At 31.2% G+C, this 23,290-nt stretch overlaps 2 protein-coding genes across 2 annotated transcripts; both read left to right on the plus strand.

The window, feature by feature from the left end:
- Positions 1-691: 691 nt before the first annotated feature.
- Positions 692-2,170, plus strand: LOC113394862 (cytochrome P450 9e2-like). Its single transcript, XM_026632307.2, has 4 exons — positions 692-950; positions 1,089-1,193; positions 1,296-1,451; positions 1,904-2,170. The coding sequence occupies exons 1-4, from the start codon at positions 707-709 to the stop codon at positions 2,146-2,148; spliced, it is 750 nt and encodes a 249-aa protein (XP_026488092.2). The 5' UTR covers positions 692-706; the 3' UTR covers positions 2,149-2,170.
- A 1,755-nt stretch (positions 2,171-3,925) lies between these two features.
- Positions 3,926-22,601, plus strand: LOC113394864 (uncharacterized). The gene is made up of 22 exons (XM_064215844.1): positions 3,926-4,029; positions 5,049-5,248; positions 5,636-5,799; positions 5,877-6,014; positions 6,899-7,101; positions 7,207-7,342; positions 7,946-8,044; positions 8,794-9,015; positions 9,701-9,801; positions 10,100-10,268; positions 11,021-11,179; positions 15,082-15,134; positions 15,651-15,853; positions 15,994-16,157; positions 16,227-16,364; positions 17,200-17,399; positions 18,294-18,429; positions 19,264-19,365; positions 19,863-20,084; positions 20,205-20,305; positions 20,372-20,540; positions 21,171-22,601. The coding sequence occupies exons 2-22, from the start codon at positions 5,049-5,051 to the stop codon at positions 21,335-21,337; spliced, it is 3,246 nt and encodes a 1,081-aa protein (XP_064071914.1). The 5' UTR covers positions 3,926-4,029; the 3' UTR covers positions 21,338-22,601.
- The last annotated feature ends 689 nt before the right edge of the window (positions 22,602-23,290 follow it).

Here is a 23,290-nt window from a genome sequence, read left to right on the forward strand (position 1 = left end):
CTTCCGGTAATTGTTCGTCATGATAACTTCGTCCATAATTGCACAGACAAAACCTTCGGTTTCACCAAATAGGTTGCCGAACCGTAGCCAAGATACGGACGCCATAAAGTCCTCATCGGGTCTATGAAGGGCCCGATAGAAGCGTCCGTGTAACTCCTTGCTCTTCCATACCCCCTACCGCAATTTCTCAGTACTTAGTACTACAGGTTTGCGACAGTTCTCTTTGCCTAAGGAGAGCGGAGTTAGCCCCTTGTCCATTGTAACTACATCTCGATGCATATCCAAGTCAGTGTGGAGAAAATACTCCCTGAGTTTGTATACCTCACGGTTATGTAGGGTCTTGGCATTTAAAAAGCCACGGCCACCACATCTCCGTGGGATATACAATCTTAACACCGAACACCGAGGATGATGAATCCGATATGCAGTCAGCAGGACATTTACTATTTTAAATTACATTCTCAAATATCTTACCCTATTTTTTTTAAATGGTCAGCAAATGTATTCGTATTAATTTGACATGATTTTACATACTGGTAGTGGATAAAATAAAGTCAATTTTTAAATGATTGAAGGGTTGAACCATATATTTAATTACTCTTAATCTTTTAAAGTTACTTAAATGAACTACAACAATGAAATCTGAAAATATCTTGTGTGGAAGAATATTTTCATCAAAAAACTTTTGTAGATTGTATCAATTATAATGATTTCTTCTAATTCTCCAGTGTGGTCTGACATCGATCTCATCGCTCAAGCTGTTTTATTTTTCATTGCTGGATTTGACACCGTATCAATAGCGATGTCCTTTACTTTGGACGAGCTGGCAATGCATCCTGAAGTCCAGGATCGCCTGGTAAAAGAGATCAAGAAGTATGATGCCAAAAATGGCGGAAAACTAAACTTCAGTTCCATCCAGAATATGGCATACTTAGACATGGTAACGTCCGGTAAGTAACGATTTATTTTTTTGTTTTCAAAAATGTTCATGTCAGGAGCCTTTTGACAAAAACTTGAAGTTTTTAAAGTTAAATAATTTTATTTATAATATGGAATTGCAAATACTTATGGATGTTTTTTTTTCACAGAAGCACTTAGATTATGGCCTCCAATTTTAGCCCTCGATCAAGTTTGTGTTAAGGATTATAATATGGGAAAACCTAATCCTTCGACGATCAAGGATTGCATTGTAAGTATTATATATAATTACAAAATATTTTATAATTCCGCAGCAAACTAGCTTCTTAATCTTCTTCTTAATTTAAAAATATTTTTGTCTATAACATTATATTGAGAAATACTTACAATCCCAATTTGGAATATCCACCGTGATCCTAAAATATTTCCGAACCCAAACAAATTTGACCCTGAACGATTTTCCGAAGACAACAAGCACAATATTAATCCCATGACATACATGCCCTTCGCTATTGGTCCACGAAATTGTATAGGTAAGTTATTGTTTACGTGTTTGTTTAAGAAGATGAATATTTACAGATATTTTCAAGGAGATATTGGATATTATACAAATACCGAAACTTTTACAAATATGAACATTCAAAACATATATTGAAAAAACATTACCGTATAAAAAAGGGTGAAGTTTTAAAAAGTTAAAATTCATTATTTTTTTTTAGAAAGATGTTATATGGAAAATATATGTGGTAAAGTTATTTGATGAGTGATTAATGAGTTGAGTAATTTGATCGATGAAAAGGAGTAACTGCTGAGTTTATGGTACAATAATTGTTCTAGAATTTATAATCTACATTGCTAAAGTAAAATGTGGATTATATTCCTTGAATTTAAAATTATTTCGATATTTTTACGTAAAATATAACTATATACCGTTCAGTTGTTCACGATCAAAATAACGATCTAATAATATTAATCTCTTTTCTAGGTTCAAGATTTGCTCTATGCGAGCTAAAGGTATTGCTTTACCAAATTCTGCTTCATAATGAAGTATCAATATCAGAAAAATCTCGTTTTCCTGTGAAACTGGCACCCGAATCAATGAATCTTAAAATTTATGGCGGTCATTGGTTAAAATTTAAGTCCCGTAATAAAGTTTTATTTTCATGTAAATATCATCATCGTCGTCATCAGTCCGCGTTCCTCTACTGCTGGAAATATGCCTCTCATTGAGCACATCATTGAGTTTGATCTACGGATTTAATTCTCCACCCACGACCATCGAGATTTTATAACTTGTCACTCCACCTACCCTAGAATGTATTTAATATTATTTTTATAAAAGAAAATTTAGTTAAACTTAAAGGTGTTCAATTTAATTGTCATTTTCAGCTGTTATTTATACAAGTCCATAGAATATTATTATTATTCATGTAATTATCGAAATCCCTAAAATACTCATAAATTATCCTTAATCTGTTACGATTGGTGAGCTGAAGAGCTTTCTTTGAACGGGTTTATCTCAAGATCAAACAGTCCAATTTGTAAAAGTATAATTGCGTCAGGTAGCCCTTTTATTTAATAAGCTTATACACTAAACATACATATATCGTCACGATATAACTTACGGGAGCGAAGAGATAAACATATATAAAATTTATGATTATGTATGTGTAATATAGTTTTGTCTTGTGTTTACAACAGAACGAAGGCTATTTACTAAATTAATTTACCATTATTATAACGATTGATTGATAGGGCTTTGTGCAAGCCTGTCTGGGTACCATCCACTCATCAGGTATTCGGCCGCCAAGGGAGTGAGCCAGTGGAACTATTCAGTTCCTACGGTTGTAGTAATATATTATGTATATCTCTATCTATTGGCAGTGATGACCACTTACCATCAAATTGACCATTTGCTCGTCCTACGTTTCAATAAAAAGAAATGTCTTTCGCAGTTCCCAGTTTTATCCGTTAGGAATTACTAACAATGTCACCGGTTTGACTTTATTTTGAAGAATATTACGATTTGTGATATTTAATCTCTTAACATTTTAGCTATATCTTGCCAGTGATGGTAATTAGCTCGATGTCCCTACCTAGTCGAAAGGAAGGCAAGCAATATCAGAGGCTGCTATCATTGTCCCTACACTGGGGTAGGCTTAGCCAAATGTGTTTCTGGATTTTGGTTATACTTACAGTATATAATTTTTAGATTTTGTATAGTAAATACGGACTGCAGCATCATCAACTACTATCGAGCAGTAATTTGGAGTATATTGTTATGTTACAATGATGGAACTGGTGACGCACAGTCGTATATGACCATGTATACAGACGGATCACAGTTGAAATTACACTTCACGCGAAATTGTTAGCGATGCAACAACTGTGAATGGTTTATAATTGACAAAGTAAACTTTTTTGAGCTACGCTTCACGAGCCAACAACGATTAACTCAGAAATGAAATATTTTAAATCTACTACGTAAGACGTAAAAACTCTCTATTAAATTTTTCTTTTAATTATTTTATTAAATATGTATCTGTTTATTATTGTAAGAGAATACACCATAGAATCAACTCAAGTAAAGTTTTCTGTTATATATGTCACCGTAAGATTACAAACATCGTTAAATTACAATCTATCTCGTCAGATTGTAAACTGTCGAAATATTGTGAACCGTGAAATATAATTGCAATTTAACGTGTTATTTTTCGCTATATTGTAATAAAAAATCGCTTATTTTGTAATAACGTAACTTTTTGTAATCTTACGGTGACATAATATATATACGTGCAATTAAATCATCAGTGAGCTGTTTTAATAGACGATCTCTACTTTCTCCATAACGAACTTATATTATCACAAATTAATATAATTATCTACATGATTTAAGTATCTATGCATCAATTTTATATGGTCTAATTTTTTTTTTAATCTAAAATAATTTTTATCAACGAATAATCAAATCAACCAAATCTAAGATTACGTCAGTTGTATAAAACACCTCAGTGAATCGGCACGCGTATGGTGTTTTGTTTATATTTCGTTTAAAAACAATAAGTAAACAGTTCTATTAATATTTCATTGTGCGAGTATTCATAGTTCAATGTAAGCACAAAAAAATTTATTAAATGTCTGGTTTTTTGTTCGTGACTAAGACATAAAAACATAAATTTGTTTTTGTTAGTTTTATAATTTGATTGTTTAATATGTTTATATCGTCAGACAACATTAAATTTATTATCTTTTTATGATAAAAAAATTAAGGATCAGTTGTATTGATTGTTTGAATTTTTGTATATAAAATAGAACGCAAAATAGCGTCCCCAATCTAACAATCAAGATTTTATCTTGATTATACAGTCGACAAGTCGAGCCAGTCTTTAATTATATAATTAGTTCAATGTCGCAACTTTGCTTACTAAAAGTTAAGCTAAATATACTATAAATAAATCTTCAAAGACTATACGGAACACTTTTATGTTTATTGGAAATCGATATTTTAATCAAATTACGGCGTAGTCAAAATTAATATGATTATGATTTTATCTTTTTGTCAATTTAATTTGGCCGCGATTGAGTTGAATTATTTGTATGTGTACTGTGCTTAGGAATGATAGTAAATATTATCGGGGAATCCGGTGTTACTAAATATAACTATACTTTTATGTATCATCAATGACCTCGAGTAGGGCTCAAAATCTTTAATTTTAATTGCTATGAATTTATCATAAAATACTAAAGAAAACGAAAGATCTAGTAAATTCAATTCGAAAGAAGTAATTATAAACTAATTTCGTTGTTTATTAAGGATACATTGTTATGTTTGTGTTCAAAAAATATTTTAGGTTCGTAGATATTATTAATTATAATCACAAAAAACCCTAATAAAACTCTTAATTTACTCCTTGTGCTGCGGCTATTTTTTCTTATTTAATCATATATTTTATAATATGGTATATCAAATACAAGTATGTCTCTTAAAATTCAATGTTAACTGGCAAAATATATAAATATATGGCATAATATATACCATACGTAAATTCAATATATTAGACAAGTAGGTTGTCCATAAAGCCGGAAAAATGCGAACTATCTTTCTATAATATTACTTTTTGACAACACAGATGATTTTACTGATATGGAGCGTCGTGCTAATCGCATTGCTGGCCCTGTATTTCAATCAGATATACTCCAGGTTCAGTAGCTATGGAGTCAAGCATTTCACTGTGGTTCCACTATTAGGAAACATGTTAAGTCTGGCTCTTCGGAAGAGATTTTTCGCCGAAGAAATGGATCGACTGTATAAACTCTACCCAAAAGAAAGGTACTGAAGTTTTTTTCATCGTATTACGAAACAGAAATTTAACTTCAAACGTCTCAATGACTAAGGTCAAGGATTACTGACCTAAAATAATCTTTTGTAATAACGATATATCCGACAATTTTGTTTGTTTGGTTTTTATATATTCATGACACTCTTTTTAATGTCCCAAAACCTTGCAAATGTTTTAAGTAAATTAAGAAATTACAAATATTTAAATGATAATACGCAACAATGACAGCTTGTTGCGTATTATCTATATTCCATTGCTGACCTCTCTCTCTTCTCTTAAGGAAAAGCAATATGTCCACTGCGCTTCTCCAGTGTTTGTTGTTCTATGCGTGTGCAAGACTCTCGATTTTTTCCTAATACACTTAAAACTACTTTAAGGTTTGTTGGAAGATATGAATTTATGAGACCTGTTCTAGTTCTACAAGATCTTGAATTAATTAAAACCATTACCGTAAAAGATTTCGAACACTTCACCGATCATCGACAATTTATCGATGAGGAAGTTGAACCATTGTTTGGTAGAAATTTATTCTCGTTAAGAGGTATTTTTTTTAATATAATAATTAACTAATAGGTATACAATCATAAACCAAATATAACATTTATAAATTGTTTTCAGGTGATGAATGGAAAGATATGCGTTCAACTTTAAGTCCAGCGTTCACAAGTTCTAAAATAAAACTGATGGTACCTTTCATGGAGGAAGTGGGCAAGCAAATGATTCGAGCATTGAAGAAGCAAATTCAAGAATCTGATTGTAAGTTGAAATTTAAAAAATAAGGTACAAACAAAACAAAAGCAGTAGAAAATATAAATTAAGGAAAACAAAAAAAAAACTTTTTGCTCTGGTCTGTTAATATTAGATTTGAATTTGATGATATACAATCGAATCAAAAATATAGATTTTTTTTTAAATATTAGTGGGCATAGCTAATTACAATAGCAGGAGGAGTCAAGATAAAGAAACAAATTAGACCTTGAATCAACAGCTAAATTTATTACTTTGTTCCTCAAAGTAGATAGATTTATTTGTACACATATTTACGTTTTGAACATTCCATGCGAATACTGAATAAAATAAAGCTATTTCATTTTATGGGTAAATCTCATATAAATCGCTATATATGTTATATGTTATTATTTTGCCCGACGTTTCGACAAATTAATACCTATAACTCCATGATCATTACAATTTTGATGTTCTTAAATTTCAAATATTTCGCGTACCTTGGGTCATGGAGCGCCACTGGTTTGTTTTAGAGTTTGATAGATGAATATTGCGACGATGGATTTAATTTGTCAACGACGTAGAAGCCGGTGCTACATAAATTTCATTAAATTAAAGTGCTTTGAACAACGTTATCGCCGTCCAATTGTATTAGTGTGGTGTTTTCGCAGCATTATAGTAGAAATAAAGTCAATAAAAGTATAAGACAACAGACGATGAAAACTCGCGCAATCGACATCGGAGACGACAACTGACCTTGACGAGTACAAAGCTGTCGAAAAGTCAGGTAAAAACATCGTGAGATCGTGATGAATCCCCGGTAAACATCGAATCTAATGGACTATTATTTTAACCTACAGTAGGTTTCAGAATTTTTCAATTCTCTATCATACTAATCATTTTCCTATTTTTAGCCGGCTACGTCGATGTGGATGTCAAGGACTTGACATCGCGTTATGCAAACGATGTAATTGCTTCCTGCGCGTTTGGTCTAAAAGTCGATTCGCATACAGAAAAAGAAAATCAGTTCTATAAAATGGGAAAAGATATTTCATCGTTTACTTTAAAAAAGACTATGAGTTTATTTATCATTTCCATTTTTCCTTATTTTGCAAAGGTATGTTATAAGGTTAACTAAAAGGACCCTTATTTATAATGGATATAAGGATTTCATTGACGTTTAATTATATATTATTATTAAACCGAATATTGATCTTTGTAGAAAATTAACTTGAAGTTGTTCAATAATGTTACGAAGAACTTCTTCATTGATTTGGTAATGAGGACAATGAAAGATAGAAGTAGCCGTAATATTTTGAGACCAGATATGATTCACCTGCTAATGCAAGCTAGGAGAGGTAAGCCTTTCAAAATATTAACGCCGCCATATAAATAAACGTTACTAAGCGAGAGCTTAGTTTGACGCTAATTTATCTCTTTTTGTCAAAATTGATTCGATATTCAAAAAATGAGAAAACTGTTATCATAGTTTAACTAATTATACCCCCACCCCAACAAAACATTTATAAATATAGCTAAAGCCGTGTATAGAAATTGTACCATATCATTAATTGCATACATATATAGAAAATCATAATTATATACTACTTTTAGCTGTTCTGAATCATCCTAACCGGCAATTCATTATTTTATTATGGTAAACATTCATTATTTTTCTCAAATCTATATCTTATCTAGTATAAATACTTTATAATAAACTCTCATTAGTATATGCAAACAACTTTTGCCAATTACAAATACTCCTCATTTTTATTTAAAGGTCTTAGTTTCCGCGTCTAATATTAACTAATATTAAAATCACCGATGTGGCGATTTTAATGTAAAACTGTTAAAGATTTATTTAACAGCTAAATTAGTGAACGGTATATAGATCTTTATTTCATTAAGTTATATGTATTCACAATTAAATCTGATCTTCCAAATGACTTATTATTTTCTAGGTCAACTTACTCACGATGATAAAAATACAAATCACAATCAAGATACTGGCTTCTCTACCGTCGAAGAATCATCTTTGGGCATGAAGAAAGTCGATAGAAGTGTGTATATTATTAATTATTTACAAATTCTAAATGTGGCCTATGACATGCCTTGTCTTTATGCAAGTCCATCTAGGTAGGTACCACCCACTAATCAGATATTCTACTGCCTAACAACAGTAATCAGTATTGTTGTGTTGAAGAGTGAGTGAGCCAGTGTCCACAGGCACAAGGGACATAACATCTTAGATCCCAAGGTTGGTGGCACAACGGTGATGCAAGGAATGTTTAATATTTCTTACAGCGCCATTGACTATGGATGGTGATGACCATTTACCACCTGGTGGCCCATTTGCTCAGCTGCCTACCTATATCATAAAAATATATATATTAGAAGTTCTTAGAAGTGGCTCAGAGCAGCATATCAGTAGTCCTTTCCGAATAGTAACAATACAAAAAGTTAGTTTAAATCTTTCAAGCAATGTGGGTTAAGGCATAACGCAGCTGGTGTTACCACACCAACTAAAATTATAATCTATAAATTACCATTCTTCATAATACATGATGATGATTATATAGGTATTTTGAGTATAGTGAAGAGCTAGTGAAACTCAAAAATTAGTCAGAATTATCAATCTTCGTTCTATAAGTCTTGCACTCTCTGATTTATGTAAAGGTTATTTTACGTAAGTCTTGGAATTAAGTATTGATTGATTCGTTTTAAACAACTAAATATAGATTTTAAAAAAAAACAGGAAACTCAAAATGTAGAATAATCTTCATATAATAAAATTATTATTATATTCCAGTATGGTCTGACACCGATCTTATTGCCCAGGCAATATTATTCTTCATTGGTGGTTTTGATACAATATCGACGGCGATGACTTTCGCACTGTACGAACTGGCTCTTCATCCAGATATCCAGGATCGCCTAGTACAGGAGATCAAGGAGCATTATCAAAAAAATAACGGCATACTGAATATTAATTCCATTCAGAATATGACGTATATGGACATGGTGGTGTCAGGTAAATCTTGTGATTATTACCTCACAGTTATCTTCATCGAAGCCATTGGAATTGACTTAAATCATGTTGTAAAATTATATAAATTCAAATACGTAGTACCTATAAAAGAACATATGAAATCTGATTATCGGTAAAATAAAAAAGGCCTAAGTAGCTTCTGGTTAAAATAACTTTTTAATGATGAAATAATTATTAAGTTCAGTTCAGTAGTTTCAGGATTAATCGATTACAAACATACAAATATTTTCTCTTTATAATATTATAGATGAAAATTTTGCAAGTATAGTCAAAGAATTATTAGTATTTCAATCAAATACGATTCGATTCTACGGCTAAGAAAACATCTGAACCAGTTTTATATTTTGGAAAATCGATGAATCTTAATAATCTAGCTTTAATATGACATTTTAAGACATAGTTCGACTAGGGTTTCTGATTACCACTGCCCTTCGTAATATAAGGGTATGCTTTTTTCCTGTCTATATTATTTTCCAGTAAACAGTAAAACACGAAATTGAGTCAATCTTCATAAATTAATGAAGTGAATTGCATTTTTTCAAATTACTTTAAAAAATAAACAAGAGGGAGGGAACATAAGTGATTTTACTTTAACAAACCTGATATAGACCCATCGATTGAGGTAATTATCATTTCGGATTTCCTCAAATGAGGATGGTTTTTGCAGAAACACTAAGACTGTGGCCACCGGTCGCGGCTTTGGATAGAGCTTGTGTCAAAGACTATAACATGGGAAAACCTAACAACGAAGCAGTTAAGGATTACATTGTAAGTATGACATGGCATTCCTTATAAATTAGCGGTGCAGTGGTTCTGTACAGTTGCACTCGAATGGTCACCACCGATTCACCATTATTTCCCCAAACAGTGTGCTCCTGTTTGAATAGTAAATAAGGAAGTTTATTACGACCAAAGACGTATGTCTTTGGTCGTAATAAATCATCTTATTTTTCATGGTTTTCAAAGCGAAGTATTGTATATTTATATATAGATTATGTTTCATTTCACAGACATACTTTTCCTTTTTATTTACTGGATATATTATAAAACCTAATATTCTTTACAGATACGTCAAGGAGAACTCGTTTCGATACCGACATGGTCATTTCTCCGCGATGCGAACATATTTCCGAATCCAGAGAAATTCGATCCTGAACGCTTCTCCTATGAGAACAGACAAAATATCAACACCTTAGCTTATATGCCTTTTGGATTAGGACCCAGAAATTGTATAGGTAACGTCCACCCAGAAAACATCGTTTTATATCTTATGTTACGATGTTTTATTCAACTTCACATCGTAGTATATATCTTGGTACACTGACATTTTCAACCATAAGACATATTTAACTAAAATTTTGTAACCTATTTTGATGCTTATGATAATATTTACAATCTACCAAAGTTATTGATTACAAAATGCTTATTTTTAATGTTAAGTGTTACATACACTTCTTGTTTCTTATAATAGCTCTGCTTATACAATTAAAATGCAATTATAATATTATAAATGATTTTTTTATAAAAGTTATTTAATAGTATTTAAAATATAGGTTACATAACAGTATTTAATCTGAGATGGTCCAGTGGTTTGGGCACGTACAATCTCAAACGATTTTTTTTTATGATATATGTACACGGACTGACAAATGAGCCTCCTAGTGGTAAGTGGTCCCCATCACAGAAATTGGTGCTGTAAAAATATTAATCATTTCTTATATCAATGCGCCACCTTAAACTATGAAAACTAAGATGTTTGTCTCTTGTGGCGTGTAGTAACACTTGCTAACTCATCTTTAAAAACGGAATGGGTGGTACCTACCGAGATGACGTTGGACAAACCACTAAGTGAAATTTTCCGGCTATATGTTACTAAGCAATCCTTTTAGTCATACCCTCATGTTACTATACCATACTCTTAGGTTGCTATAGAGATTTTGACTATTGATTTTTATTTTGTATATGTAACATTTAATTTTTTCTCCAGGTTCCAGGTTTGCTCTCTGTGAAGTGAAGGCTCTTCTTTATGAGATTCTTCTCCATATCGAAATTTCACCATCAGAAAAAACTTGTATTCCTGCAAAACTTTCGTGTGACTCATTCAACCTTGCATTAGAAGGTGGTCACTGGTTAAAGTTTAAGATACGTAATTGACATAAATGATACATAAATATATTTAATACAGTTTATTTTTAAGAATTTAGTGTTTTATTTAATTATCGAGCCTTTTTCTGTTAACTAACACGTAACATATATAGATGACATTTTCATTATGATACACTGAAATATGAATCAAAACATCCTCCAAATTAATTAATATAGGTAAGGGCACTCGAGCGTATAGTGCAATAATATGAAACTCAATGAAATAAATTGGTAGGAAAATTAATTATTTTTGTAATAAAAATGTGGTAAATTAATCGAAGACTCACTGGCGGTATTTACCATTCTTTTTTCAAACTTTCTATGCACAAATCCTCTTTGGTCTTTTTAATAACTTTTCGAGGCGATTATTTCATTCTCATAATCTAAGATTACTTATATATCTAGAAAGAGTATCGCATTACAAAAGGAATAAAACAAACGAACCAACTTTATTATCTTGGTGTACGTGATATACTTGACACTCGCCAAACGTCATAATACTTTACTAGTGTCCGTGTATTTAGTGGCCCAGGCTTTGACATTCTTGCTAAATATATTGATATAATCATAGCCCATGAAGTTTTTTCTCTTAAAGTCTACATAATAACACTTTTCACAAGAATGTCCTCCCACAGTTTCTTAGTTTAAAAACGGATATATGTCGAAATATTGTTATGTTTGGGATTAGGATAAGTTGTAATAATATATACACACACACATTACAATATAAATAAAACATAAACACTGTTTGTAGATTTTACACATATGTAGATTTTAGGGACATTTACACTAAAATTAGGACTTATTTATAAAAAAATCGTAATATTTCATAAATATCTGTCGTAACCTATAAATTTATGTCTAAGCATATTATTACGACAACACCCTTGGGACGTTTTAAGCATAATTTCAGGTTTGCAAAAGTTAATAAAAGTACCTTGAAACTCATTTAAGCGTACTTTTAATTTCCATGCCATATTTATTAATTTTGTCATTCTCATATTGCTTTAGAGTCTCGTGTACATATTAATATATATAAAATGCTAAATTCGTTCTTTATAACCTTAAGCATGATGAATTTTACTTGATGCGAATGAGTTGCTTGATAAATTAGAACGACTTTAGAGTTTGCGAATTTGTTTTACAAAAATTCACGTATTGCGTAAATATGACGATGTCTAATGACATTTTTCTTTATTCCCGAGTACAATGATACACATAATAGGAGATCTGGGTGATTTTGGGATTTGCACCCGCAATCTTCTGTTAAGTTCACGTTTTGAAACAACTAGGATATTTATTATTTGGCTTATGCGTCGTTTTATATATTCGTAGGAAATTACGTTATTGCAAATGGCGATAATTTATATATAACCATATGTTGTATTGTATATAGTGTTCACAACTACATCGCTATCCCACGATTCTACAAACGTATGTCAACAACGAATTATAACAATAATCAGAATCAAAATATTATCTATGAAATTGAATAAATTTGAATAAAATTGTATAATAATAAAGGATTTATTCCTAAAAGCACATATCAAATGTCACGTTAGGGGTTACAATTATACTTAAAACCACTGGTCGGTAATGAAGACGGATGTAGAAATTCACGGTCTCTCGTATCCGTAAGAGAACCAGTATCTACACCTTTTTCTTAGATGAAATACACAAACAGTCAACTATAAATATACAATCAAATATATTGTATATGTTCTGTATGGTAATCAACGAATACAATTTTGTATTATTTATATATTCCTGTATTGTGTAATATGCCTTATCTCCTAAACAAATTTCGGCCAAGGCTGGACGGTTCAACGGAGGAATAGTTTAGGGACAATATTATTGGGCATAAAAATCTATACGCAAACACAAGATGTGGATTCTCCATTTCATTCTGTCAATACAACGGGATGTAAATCTGATAATATTATGTGATTATTAAAATAGTTTTGTAATAGAGATATTAAAATTCGTCCTGTATGACGTCATTGATTAATGGACAATTAGGGCTAGTTAGATAGGCTGGCAGGAGCTGGATGCGAGTAGCCGAAGAGAGATCAGTGGCGTGCAATTGGAGATACCTATGTCCAGCAGTGAACGAGTATAGGCTGCTGATAATGATGAACGGATAGTATGAATTAAAATCGGCAGTTTAATTTTAGAACAGTTTATTTTGTAGATAAATATTTCATTGTAGATAGAAAAGGGTACGTATTGAAATCAAACTTCTATGCAAAGACGAGTTTTTATTTATTATTGTTTCAGTTGATTATATTGTTTCGAAGAATAAAGACGTATTATTTATTCGTGACATATTTTTTACGTCACGATATCAAAGTTTAAATGTATCACGCAGATAAACACCGTAAGTTTTTTATTTAAACCTACACGCAACGGCTATCTATATAACGAATAGCTGCTTTCAAAGTAAAATTAATACTATTCATCAAAATAAGTGTGAAGCTTACAAACAAGATCAGTTCAAGTGCTCAGGATTGGATCTTCGAATTTCACGTTGCTAGACAGCTCGTATAAGTTGAACTATTAAAGTTTTTTTTTTTTTTTAATTTGTTAATAGTAATTAATTTAAACACTTTTGATCAGAGTAACAATCCATTTATATAATATGATATAAGCTCGTTGCATTTTTAGGCCTGATATGATCCATCTGCTTATGGAGGCTAAGAAAGGTGACTATTATTTTTCATGCGATCATCTTTTGTTCTTCATATATTTTTAGTATAAAACATTATTCTAATTATCAAAACGGTTTTGTGTGTGTGAGATATCTTAAATTACTTAAAATTTAACGAGTTAGCTAGCTCGCAATACAAGCGATGAAAAATTAGGTACAATATTTAAAATATTGTCTTTTTTAATTCAGCTCAGAGCCTGTCAAAATCGTCCACAGCTTACATAATTCGTCACAAACGCGATGTCTGTTTGCAAACGCTCGCTGGATCCTGAAATGCCGAAGGCAAATTGTAAAATGCATCGTCGTTTTGTGATAGTCCATGAAACCCAAATAACGTTTCGGATAGCGTTTACAAAATGCAGCGGCAAATTTTATAAACTAGTTCTATTTTCTAACACCTGTGGCGCTGTTAATCAAAACTATTACAATCATGGCCTAAATTCCTATGATAGAGAAAAAAATTAAAATATTAAATACCGTCGGCAGGGGAGATAATGTATCAGGCCGTAAACTCCATAAACTAAAAACTGAATAACTATCTAGGTAAATGGCGTTTGACGGACTCCAGACAGTGTAGATAAGGCTAATTTTTCCTGTCTTGACTGATACAAACAAAAACGAAAACCATATTGTAAATATTTAAAATACTTTCCAATACAGATTTTAGGTTTACATTAAATTTAATTAATTTAAAAGCCGGCGTCATATGAGGAAAATTTTTAAACAAAAATTAAAATCAGGACCTTAAACAAGTAGGCTTTGACAAGCTTTTGCATCATAATATAATAGTTTTTTTTTAATGAAACACTTCACTAACTTCGTACAATGTAATGTAGTTGGAAATCTACTGATACACTTTTTAATCTTTCTGATTAGCATGTTTGTTACACCAGCAGTTTTCTAACACTGAGTACTACTAACGATAAGAAAGCCTAATAACCGTTATTAGTTTGAAGCGGAACTGGGGCCTGAATCCCAGAATCTTTAACTGTAGGAGCTATGTACATAGTAGACCAAGAAACAATTAATTTCTATATAGTATATAGATAGACATAAGTATGTACCAATAATTTTAAGAGCTTATAGTCACTTTTGTGTATAACTGTTTAATTGTGAAATAAATTCCTAATTTTTACTTACAAAATAAACTGCAATTAAACCCAATTATTGAGTTGTTTATTCAACCCATCGTGTAGTTTTCACCGACCAACCAATATCAAAACCAACAAATCACATAATAATTGTACAAGTATGTTGAATAAGTTCTATGTCTTTATCTAATTGATTTTTGTTTAACCAACATTATAAATGTATATTTGTCTCAGTTGATTGTATTGTATCAGAGAATAAGCTCGTCTTATTTAATAATAATATATTGTTTTAGTTACGATACGAACTACCTAACACAAAGAGAGACGTGGTGAGTGTTTTATTTTAAAACGTATAATCATTTAATGAATATCTCCAAACAAATATGAGCTCGTATATAGATTTAGGATGTCAGAAGATGAAAATTTAAGTCGGTTATATTTTTTTATTTACCAGATCATACCTAGACCATGCATGTCTCAGTGTTATAGTTTACCTTTCAGTACGAGTGGGTCAATTTTACACCAAATTTAAACCAGTTTCACTCAAAATCCACCCAGCTATTTAGTTGACAGTTTAGTCTACTTTTGTTGTTGGTATAATTTATTAATATTTCAAAAAATTTACTTTGTGATAGATAATAATTGTTTACACTTAATCTTTATTTAAATTTCAGATGATATATATTTTAATATGGAGCGCAGTGTTACTCGCTGTTCTGGCTCTATACTTCCGGAAAACGTACTCCAGGTTTAAAGACTGTGGCGTGAAACATATTAAGGTGGTTCCCTTCTTTGGCAATATGACGAGAGTGGCTTTTCGGATGGACCATTTTACTGAAAACTTTGATAAAACATACAAAGCTTTTCCTAAAGAAAGGTTTGATAATGAGACACGTTCAAATATTTTTAGAATTATATTTACAAAGGATTTCCCTTCTGTACGCTCATTTTAATGATTACAGGAATTTCAGAAATATATCTTTTAAGATATAATTTATAAATGTCGTCATGTTTAAGGTTCGTTGGAAGATATGAGTTCACGAGGCCTACGATATTAATACATGACCTTGAGTTGGTTAAGAAGGTAACAGTTAAAGACTTCGAATACTTCCTCGACCATCGCGGATTCACAGATGAAAAAGTTGAGCCTCTGTTTGGACGAAATCTCTTTTCATTGAAAGGTTTGAGTGTAATTTGAAAATAAATTTTGACACTTTTGATTTATTTAATCCAATATTATGTATGAATAGGTCAGGAATGGAAAGACATGCGTTCAACTTTGAGCCCAGCGTTCACGAGCTCGAAGATAAAATTAATGGTGCCCTTTATGGAGGAAGTGGGTGAGCAAATGATAAGAACTTTGAAGAAGAAGATCAAAGAATCGGACGGTAAGTTGAAGAAATTAAATCTACTCTAGAGCTAAATATTATAAATAAACAGGAGCAACTGTTTGTCATTCGGAATGTTTTAAAACATTCAATCAATTTTATGGTTGATACTTTATTCAAAAATTTCCAGAACTTAATGTAATCAAGTAGTTAGGTTTTTATATTTTAATATTGTCATCGGTAAGCATAATAACTTCCCAGAATTCGAATAACAACGATTGAATACAGTTTAAAAAATCTCAGACACATTAATCATCATTAGTGTTCAAATCGTGTTCCGTTATTGCGTGTGGGTTGCATGCTTATAATATTAATAATGTATTTATTCAAATAGCAGAGAATAAATTAAAAACTAACAACAGCCGTCAAAAATTAAAGATATTGTCGAATGGATTAAATACTACCTACTTCTACTGGAGTATACTCTTCGTTAATCAAAAAATTAAAGATATTGACGAATGGATTAAATACTACCTACTTCTACTGGAGTATACTATTCCAACTTAGCTTAACGGAAACTTTACAGTAGTAGTTTACCTTTACACTTAAGACTAGCATTTATGCTGAGGATTTAACAGCGGCTAACCCACACGTAAGGATGACCATATTTTTCGTATCGACCAATATTACGTAACAGTTGATATTCGCTTTAGCAATAGTATCAATACTGTAACCCAATAAAATATTTAGTTCATTTTGTTTAATGTCTTTTTTATTTAAAAAAATACATTTTATGTACTTAGTACTAAATAACATATAACATTTCGACAATTTGACTAAGAAACTGCACAAAACGACGATCGTGATAGTATAATATTTTTATTTAACGTAACAGGCTTCATCGATGTGGATTGCAAGGATTTGACATCACGCTTTGCTACTGATGTGATCGCGTCCTGTGCATTTGGTCTAAAGGTCGACTCACAGACTGAAATGAAAAATAAGTTCTATGAAATGGGCAAATCTGCTTCTACTTTCAAACTCCGACAAATGTTGCTTTTCTTCACGTTGTCTGCTTGTCCATTTCTTGTGAAGGTGTGCATTATAATTTCTATAATTTACAACTTTAAATTACAAATTTTTTACATGTTGTTCCTACAGTGCGTCGAAAATAATACTTGATAAATAGCTGGATTGTAATCCACAATCGTCTTTTAATTTTAGGTTCATACCATTAGTCTGTTAATCCGTGGTAGCTCACCACGGATTACCACAAAAATAACACGTGGCTTATATTTGACTCTCTGTAAAACTCATGATCTTAAATGAGCGTTTACACCTTCGCGATTACTAAAAAATATACGTTTGATAAGAATTGGTTTTATTTCCTCTAAAAAAATCGCTTCGTAGTGTAAGTCTAATGTTAAAACGCTTTGTGTTTTTGTTGCTAAGAACCTTATTCAGCTTAATATTGACATTATATTGATTCTTGGCGATTAAACAACATAATTTTGTTTGAGTTAGAAGTTCATATCTTAATAATTGCTTTATAAGTATTAAATTAAACACTTAACGTTCCTTGCCCAGTTTATAGAGCTCTCGATTATATTGAATCACAAGACGTTAAGTATCTTTATTGTGTCTATGATAAATTTGAGTGGGTGAAGTATCTTAACACATATGTTTGATTGTTTTAGAAATCTATAATATGGAAATAATGATAAGAAACTCATACCTTATGGTTCGATATTGCGTTTGCAAAATATCTTCAATATAATGCAATAGTTTAGAATTTGATTTAGTCGATTATAATGCGAAATTCAAGTATTAATCTTCGAAGTGAACCCTTTTTGACTTTATTTAATTATAATAAATGACAATATAACACATCGACAATTTATTAACGTATGGTTATCTAAAATAGTCCTTGGATAAATTTTTTGTATGTTTGTTATTTTATACTTATTCTTGATTGGTCATTTTTTCCAGATATTTAAAATAACGCTATTTTCGAACGAAACTAAAGATTTCTTTATCGATCTGGTGCTTAACACAATGAAAGACAGAGATGCCCGTAGCATTATCAGACCTGACATGATTCATCTGCTCATGGAAGCTAAAAAAGGTAATGATGATATAGATTTATTAATAAGACATATTCATAATAATTAAAATCTTAGTCACTCGTGTTATTTATCATAACATATTTGGAAAGAAGTTCTTTTACGCGACTTACAAGACAGTGAAATAACAGATAAGGTCCCGTAAGGAAAAAGTCTTATGCGTACCGATCAATCTCATTCGTGTCTTCTCCATCATACGTGACATTGGCGAAATAATCTGTGCCCTGTGGCACAACTAAAAGCCATTAAACTAAGAATTGAATTGATGTGAAAGTCTTATGCCTTTAGGCAACCTTTCCCTCTCTTTCTCTTTCTGTCTATCTCTTTCTAGTAAATACAGTTTCAGTATATCAGTATAACATATTTTTTTGTTATTGTATTAATTCACACGGGATTTTTATTTTATTTATTATACTCAAAAGTGTATAGTCTCTGTTACATACATAATATATAACGAAAACCACTTCGTTCCAGTGTGTGTCCCACGTCACATCTGTTTTTTTGATGTAGATCGCCTTTTGTTTTGGTATTAAGAGTTGTATGCCGTGGTCTCGGACGACATGATGCCGATTAAATTTATCACTTATATGTATATTATACCTATTGAGTGACTGCTTGTCATAAAACAACAAACATTTTGAGATAACATTCATTATGTTATTTTTTTATTATTCAATGTTTTGAAATTGGTGATAATATTTTATTAATTACATAACATTGAAAATAACATTCTGTATATTGATATTTGAACATCGAATCATGGTTTTCTATATATATTTTTTTTTAAATAGCGAAAATTGTGCTGATGTACTTTGTTATTATTTTGCTCCTAACAGGTCGATTGTCGCACGAAGAAAAAGGTATCGATGACAGTTACCAAGATACTGGATTTGCTACTGTTGAAGAATCGTCCATTGGCAAGAAAACTATTGATAGAGGTTTGGTTTTCACCACATCGCTGCTTTGCGCACGAAAAAAATAAAAACTATTTTATTATATCAATCAAATATAAATGTTCGAAAACCGTTTTTTTCATAACTTATTAGAATGCGACCCACTAATGTAGGTACAAAATGACTACAATATATGAGCTTTGATAGGTGAAATTTATTTTTAGTTTTGCGTTTTCTATGGTAGACTGGTGTTTCATGAAGCTAAAGTTTTTGTAAGATCATACTTAAATGTAATTAATGTTGATAATATTTAATCGTAATTGTATTGTAAAAACTTATAGTAAGGACTTTAACGGCTCGTTAATCAAAAATAGTCGGTCACTGATGTACAATAATGATTTTATAATTTTTCCTGTGTAATATTATGTCTTGGAATTGTAGTCCGAAGATACAATTTCATTATTTCATCCTCTCGTAATAAATACTGAACTACTAAATGTATTTTGTCTACATGACTAATATATTATATTCTTTATCACCAGCGTGGTCTGATATCGATCTCGTTGCCCAAGCTGTCTTGTTCTTCATCGGAGGCTTCGAAACAGTATCAACTACGATGTCATTTGCGTTGCGCGAATTGGCCCTTCATCCTGAGGTCCAAGATCGACTCGCAAAAGAGATCAGGGAACATCATGCCAAACATGGCGGAAAATTAAACTTTAATTCCATACAGAATATGACGTATATGGACATGGTAATTTCAGGTAATTTTCCTGATAACTTAAAGATGTCCCAATTTTCTAAAGGCTTTCTAAAGAGCATCGGAAATAAAATTCATAAAAATGAAAATTAAGGTTTCATATACATATATTTGAATTTTTCAGAAGTACTCAGACTTTGGCCACCGGCAGTAGCTTTAGATAGGATTTGTACGAAAGATTACAATATGGGAAAACCTAATGACAACGCTGAAAAAGATTTTATAGTGAGTTTTCTACTTAATCTTTATGATTTAATGTGTTACATTAAAATAATTTATGTATAATTCCAGATGCGAAAAGGAGAAGTTCTTTGGATTCCAATGTGGTGTTTCCATCATGATCCTAAATACTTTCCTAATCCTTATAAATTCGATCCGGAACGTTTTTCAAACGAAAACAAGCATAAGATCAATCCAATGGCTTACATGCCTTTCGGTCTTGGACCCAGGAACTGTATTGGTAAGACATATCTATAGTTATGTTATGTAAGATTTTACCAACTAACGACAAGTATAAAAGTTAAGTATCGACGAAAGAGATTACAATCGAAGAAGAAATAAGATACTAGTCTTTGTGTTCGAATTTTAAATTCTTACTATTAGCCTATGGTGTAAGATTTTAACGGCTTACTCCAACAATTGCAGTGAGGTATTCGCCAAAATGGTAATGGAGAGAAAATGAGACGTAATTCTTACAATCTTCTTTCCCCTTATCTCAATTAAACTAAACTTAAATCTTTCCTCTTCTCTGCACACCTTTGTTTTGGTTATATCCGGCTTATAAGTGTACCCATTTTAACAAATTAGATACTTAAATACTTAAAATTAAGATTTAAGTAGGTACTACCCACTTATTATATATTCTATCGCGAAACTAAAGTAGTATTGTTGTGTTCCGAGTTGAGACTGACGCTAGGAACATAACATCTTAGTTCCCAAAATGGGTGGCGCATAGGTTTTGTTAGGAATGGTTAATATTTCTCTGGGTGATGATAATCACTTGCAATCAGGTCCAAACAATAAATTTGTCCGTCTGCCTGTTATATAAATAAAAACAATTAAAATTTGGTATATCATTTTTATTTTACAGGTTCGAGATTTGCTCTATGTGAAATAAAGGCCCTGTTATATCAAATTCTTCTGCATGTTGAAATATATCCATCAGAAAAGACCGTCTTCTCTGGAAAGTGTGCTACTGATTCCTTCAACATAAGACTCGCTGGCGGCTATTGGTTTAGATTTAAAATTCGTAAATGAGATTTTATGACACCATCGACGTATATTATTATTAAAATGTTTACTTTAAATTGCTTTTATTAATATTTACATCAGAATTCCAAACGAATTCATCAACAACCCAGGCCCAACCTTAACCATACCAGAATAATAAATAGTATATATTATTGCTACGGTCAGAATCAGTTTGACAAATGTCGAAGGTTTAGCGAAATGTCATGTTGTCTCCTAAGAGCATAATTACATTAAACTCAAAGTAGTTAATATACAAAATAACAATAGCCAAAAAATGTCAAGGTTAAAGGCCAATTAAGCTAGTCATCAAAATAAAAACAAAAGACACGACACAAGAGATATGATTACACGATAAAAAATTTATAAGTACTCAAAATAAATTAGTTACGTCTTTTTCATAAAAAAAAGGTTAATTCAATAATCACCATCTTTGATTGCAGTTGTTCCGGGATGGTTATAAATATATGGATACAGTTTTGAGGCAAATTGTAAAATGTCTAGTTGTTTTGTTTGATAGTCCGTGAAACCCATATAACGATTCAGATACCGTTTACGGAATGCAGCGGCAAATTTTAGGAACTAGTTCTATTTTATACCACCTGTGTCGCTACTAATCGAAACTAAAATAGCATAAAATAATGCAAGCCTTGTTTGAAAATAATGTTTTAACCCAAGAATTTATTGAATAATATTTAATTATATTTACTCGTGATAAAGAGATTAAATATTTTTTGTGAAACTATGAAAAACAACTAACAAGGAAAAGTGAATAACCGTAGATTAAGTGTTTAAAGTTACATGGTACGGAAAAACTGCTAAGCTGTCCACGGAAAATGACATTCGACGTTTCTGAACAGAGTAAATTGTTATTCTTACTTTGACTGACACTTACTTCTAAAATAACTGATAGGTACCGTGTTATATAAAATGTATGTAACTTAATTATAACCTATATAACTATTAATATTTATATTTATATACCTGTAATGATAATATTAATATTGTACATATAAACTTTTATTCTACGTCGGTTGTTATAAAACATTATTTCTAATTCTAGCAGTCAATAGGTGATGTAATAGTTCATGTATTATAAAAATTTGGATAAGCTTTTTAACCGCATTACAAATCAAATTGAGCACCCAATTTTGTTGATAAAATAACTCAATGATTTTAATTGTTCGACCAAGTGTTTAATTCCAGCTGAAGTCTTATTAACTAGGTACTAACCTAACGAGGCAGTCAAATGTAATAAAGTATTATGAACGGACTTCCTCTTGTTTCATTTGATCACTTCGGGCGTAAATAACGGTACCTCTTATTCCCTTATATTATAACACATGATCCACAACAGTATGAATAAACCTAGTAGGTATATCGGGTGACCAATTTGTCAGTCTGCCATACCTACACAAAATAAAAAAACAAACAGTCGAAATGATAAAAAAATTTAAAAACACATTTTATACAAAGACTTAATTTATCATATGCAGAGATAGCTGTCTTTGAATATATTACATTGGCTATTTATTTAAATTACTTGATTACAAAATAAATATTTATTTTTAAATGTAATTATCATTTATTATAATTGCGTTGTTTTGAAGCGTTATCTGATATTATGAATGTTGACATAATATCAGCAATACCATCGGACTACAGAACTAATAAGATATGTGCATTTTGACTGAAACTCGCCACTTTCATCTCTTGTGATAGGACTCTTAGAGGATAAATACGCCATTGCACTAATGAGCTTAAATTTAGGCATGTGTTTATAATTTTTCTCGTTCTCAATGGTGAAGAAAAACATAATTATCTTCAAAATCCTGCTACACGAATAAATATATGTAAATACTGAACACTACCTCTTGATGGACTCAAATTATTCTTTTTAAGAGGTAAGAAGGCCAACGATAATCATGAACAATTACTGGCATAATTTTAACTTACAAATTT

Source organism: Vanessa tameamea, chromosome 9, assembly GCF_037043105.1.
Source record: "Vanessa tameamea isolate UH-Manoa-2023 chromosome 9, ilVanTame1 primary haplotype, whole genome shotgun sequence".
In the NCBI taxonomy this organism is placed as follows: domain Eukaryota; kingdom Metazoa; phylum Arthropoda; class Insecta; order Lepidoptera; family Nymphalidae; genus Vanessa; species Vanessa tameamea.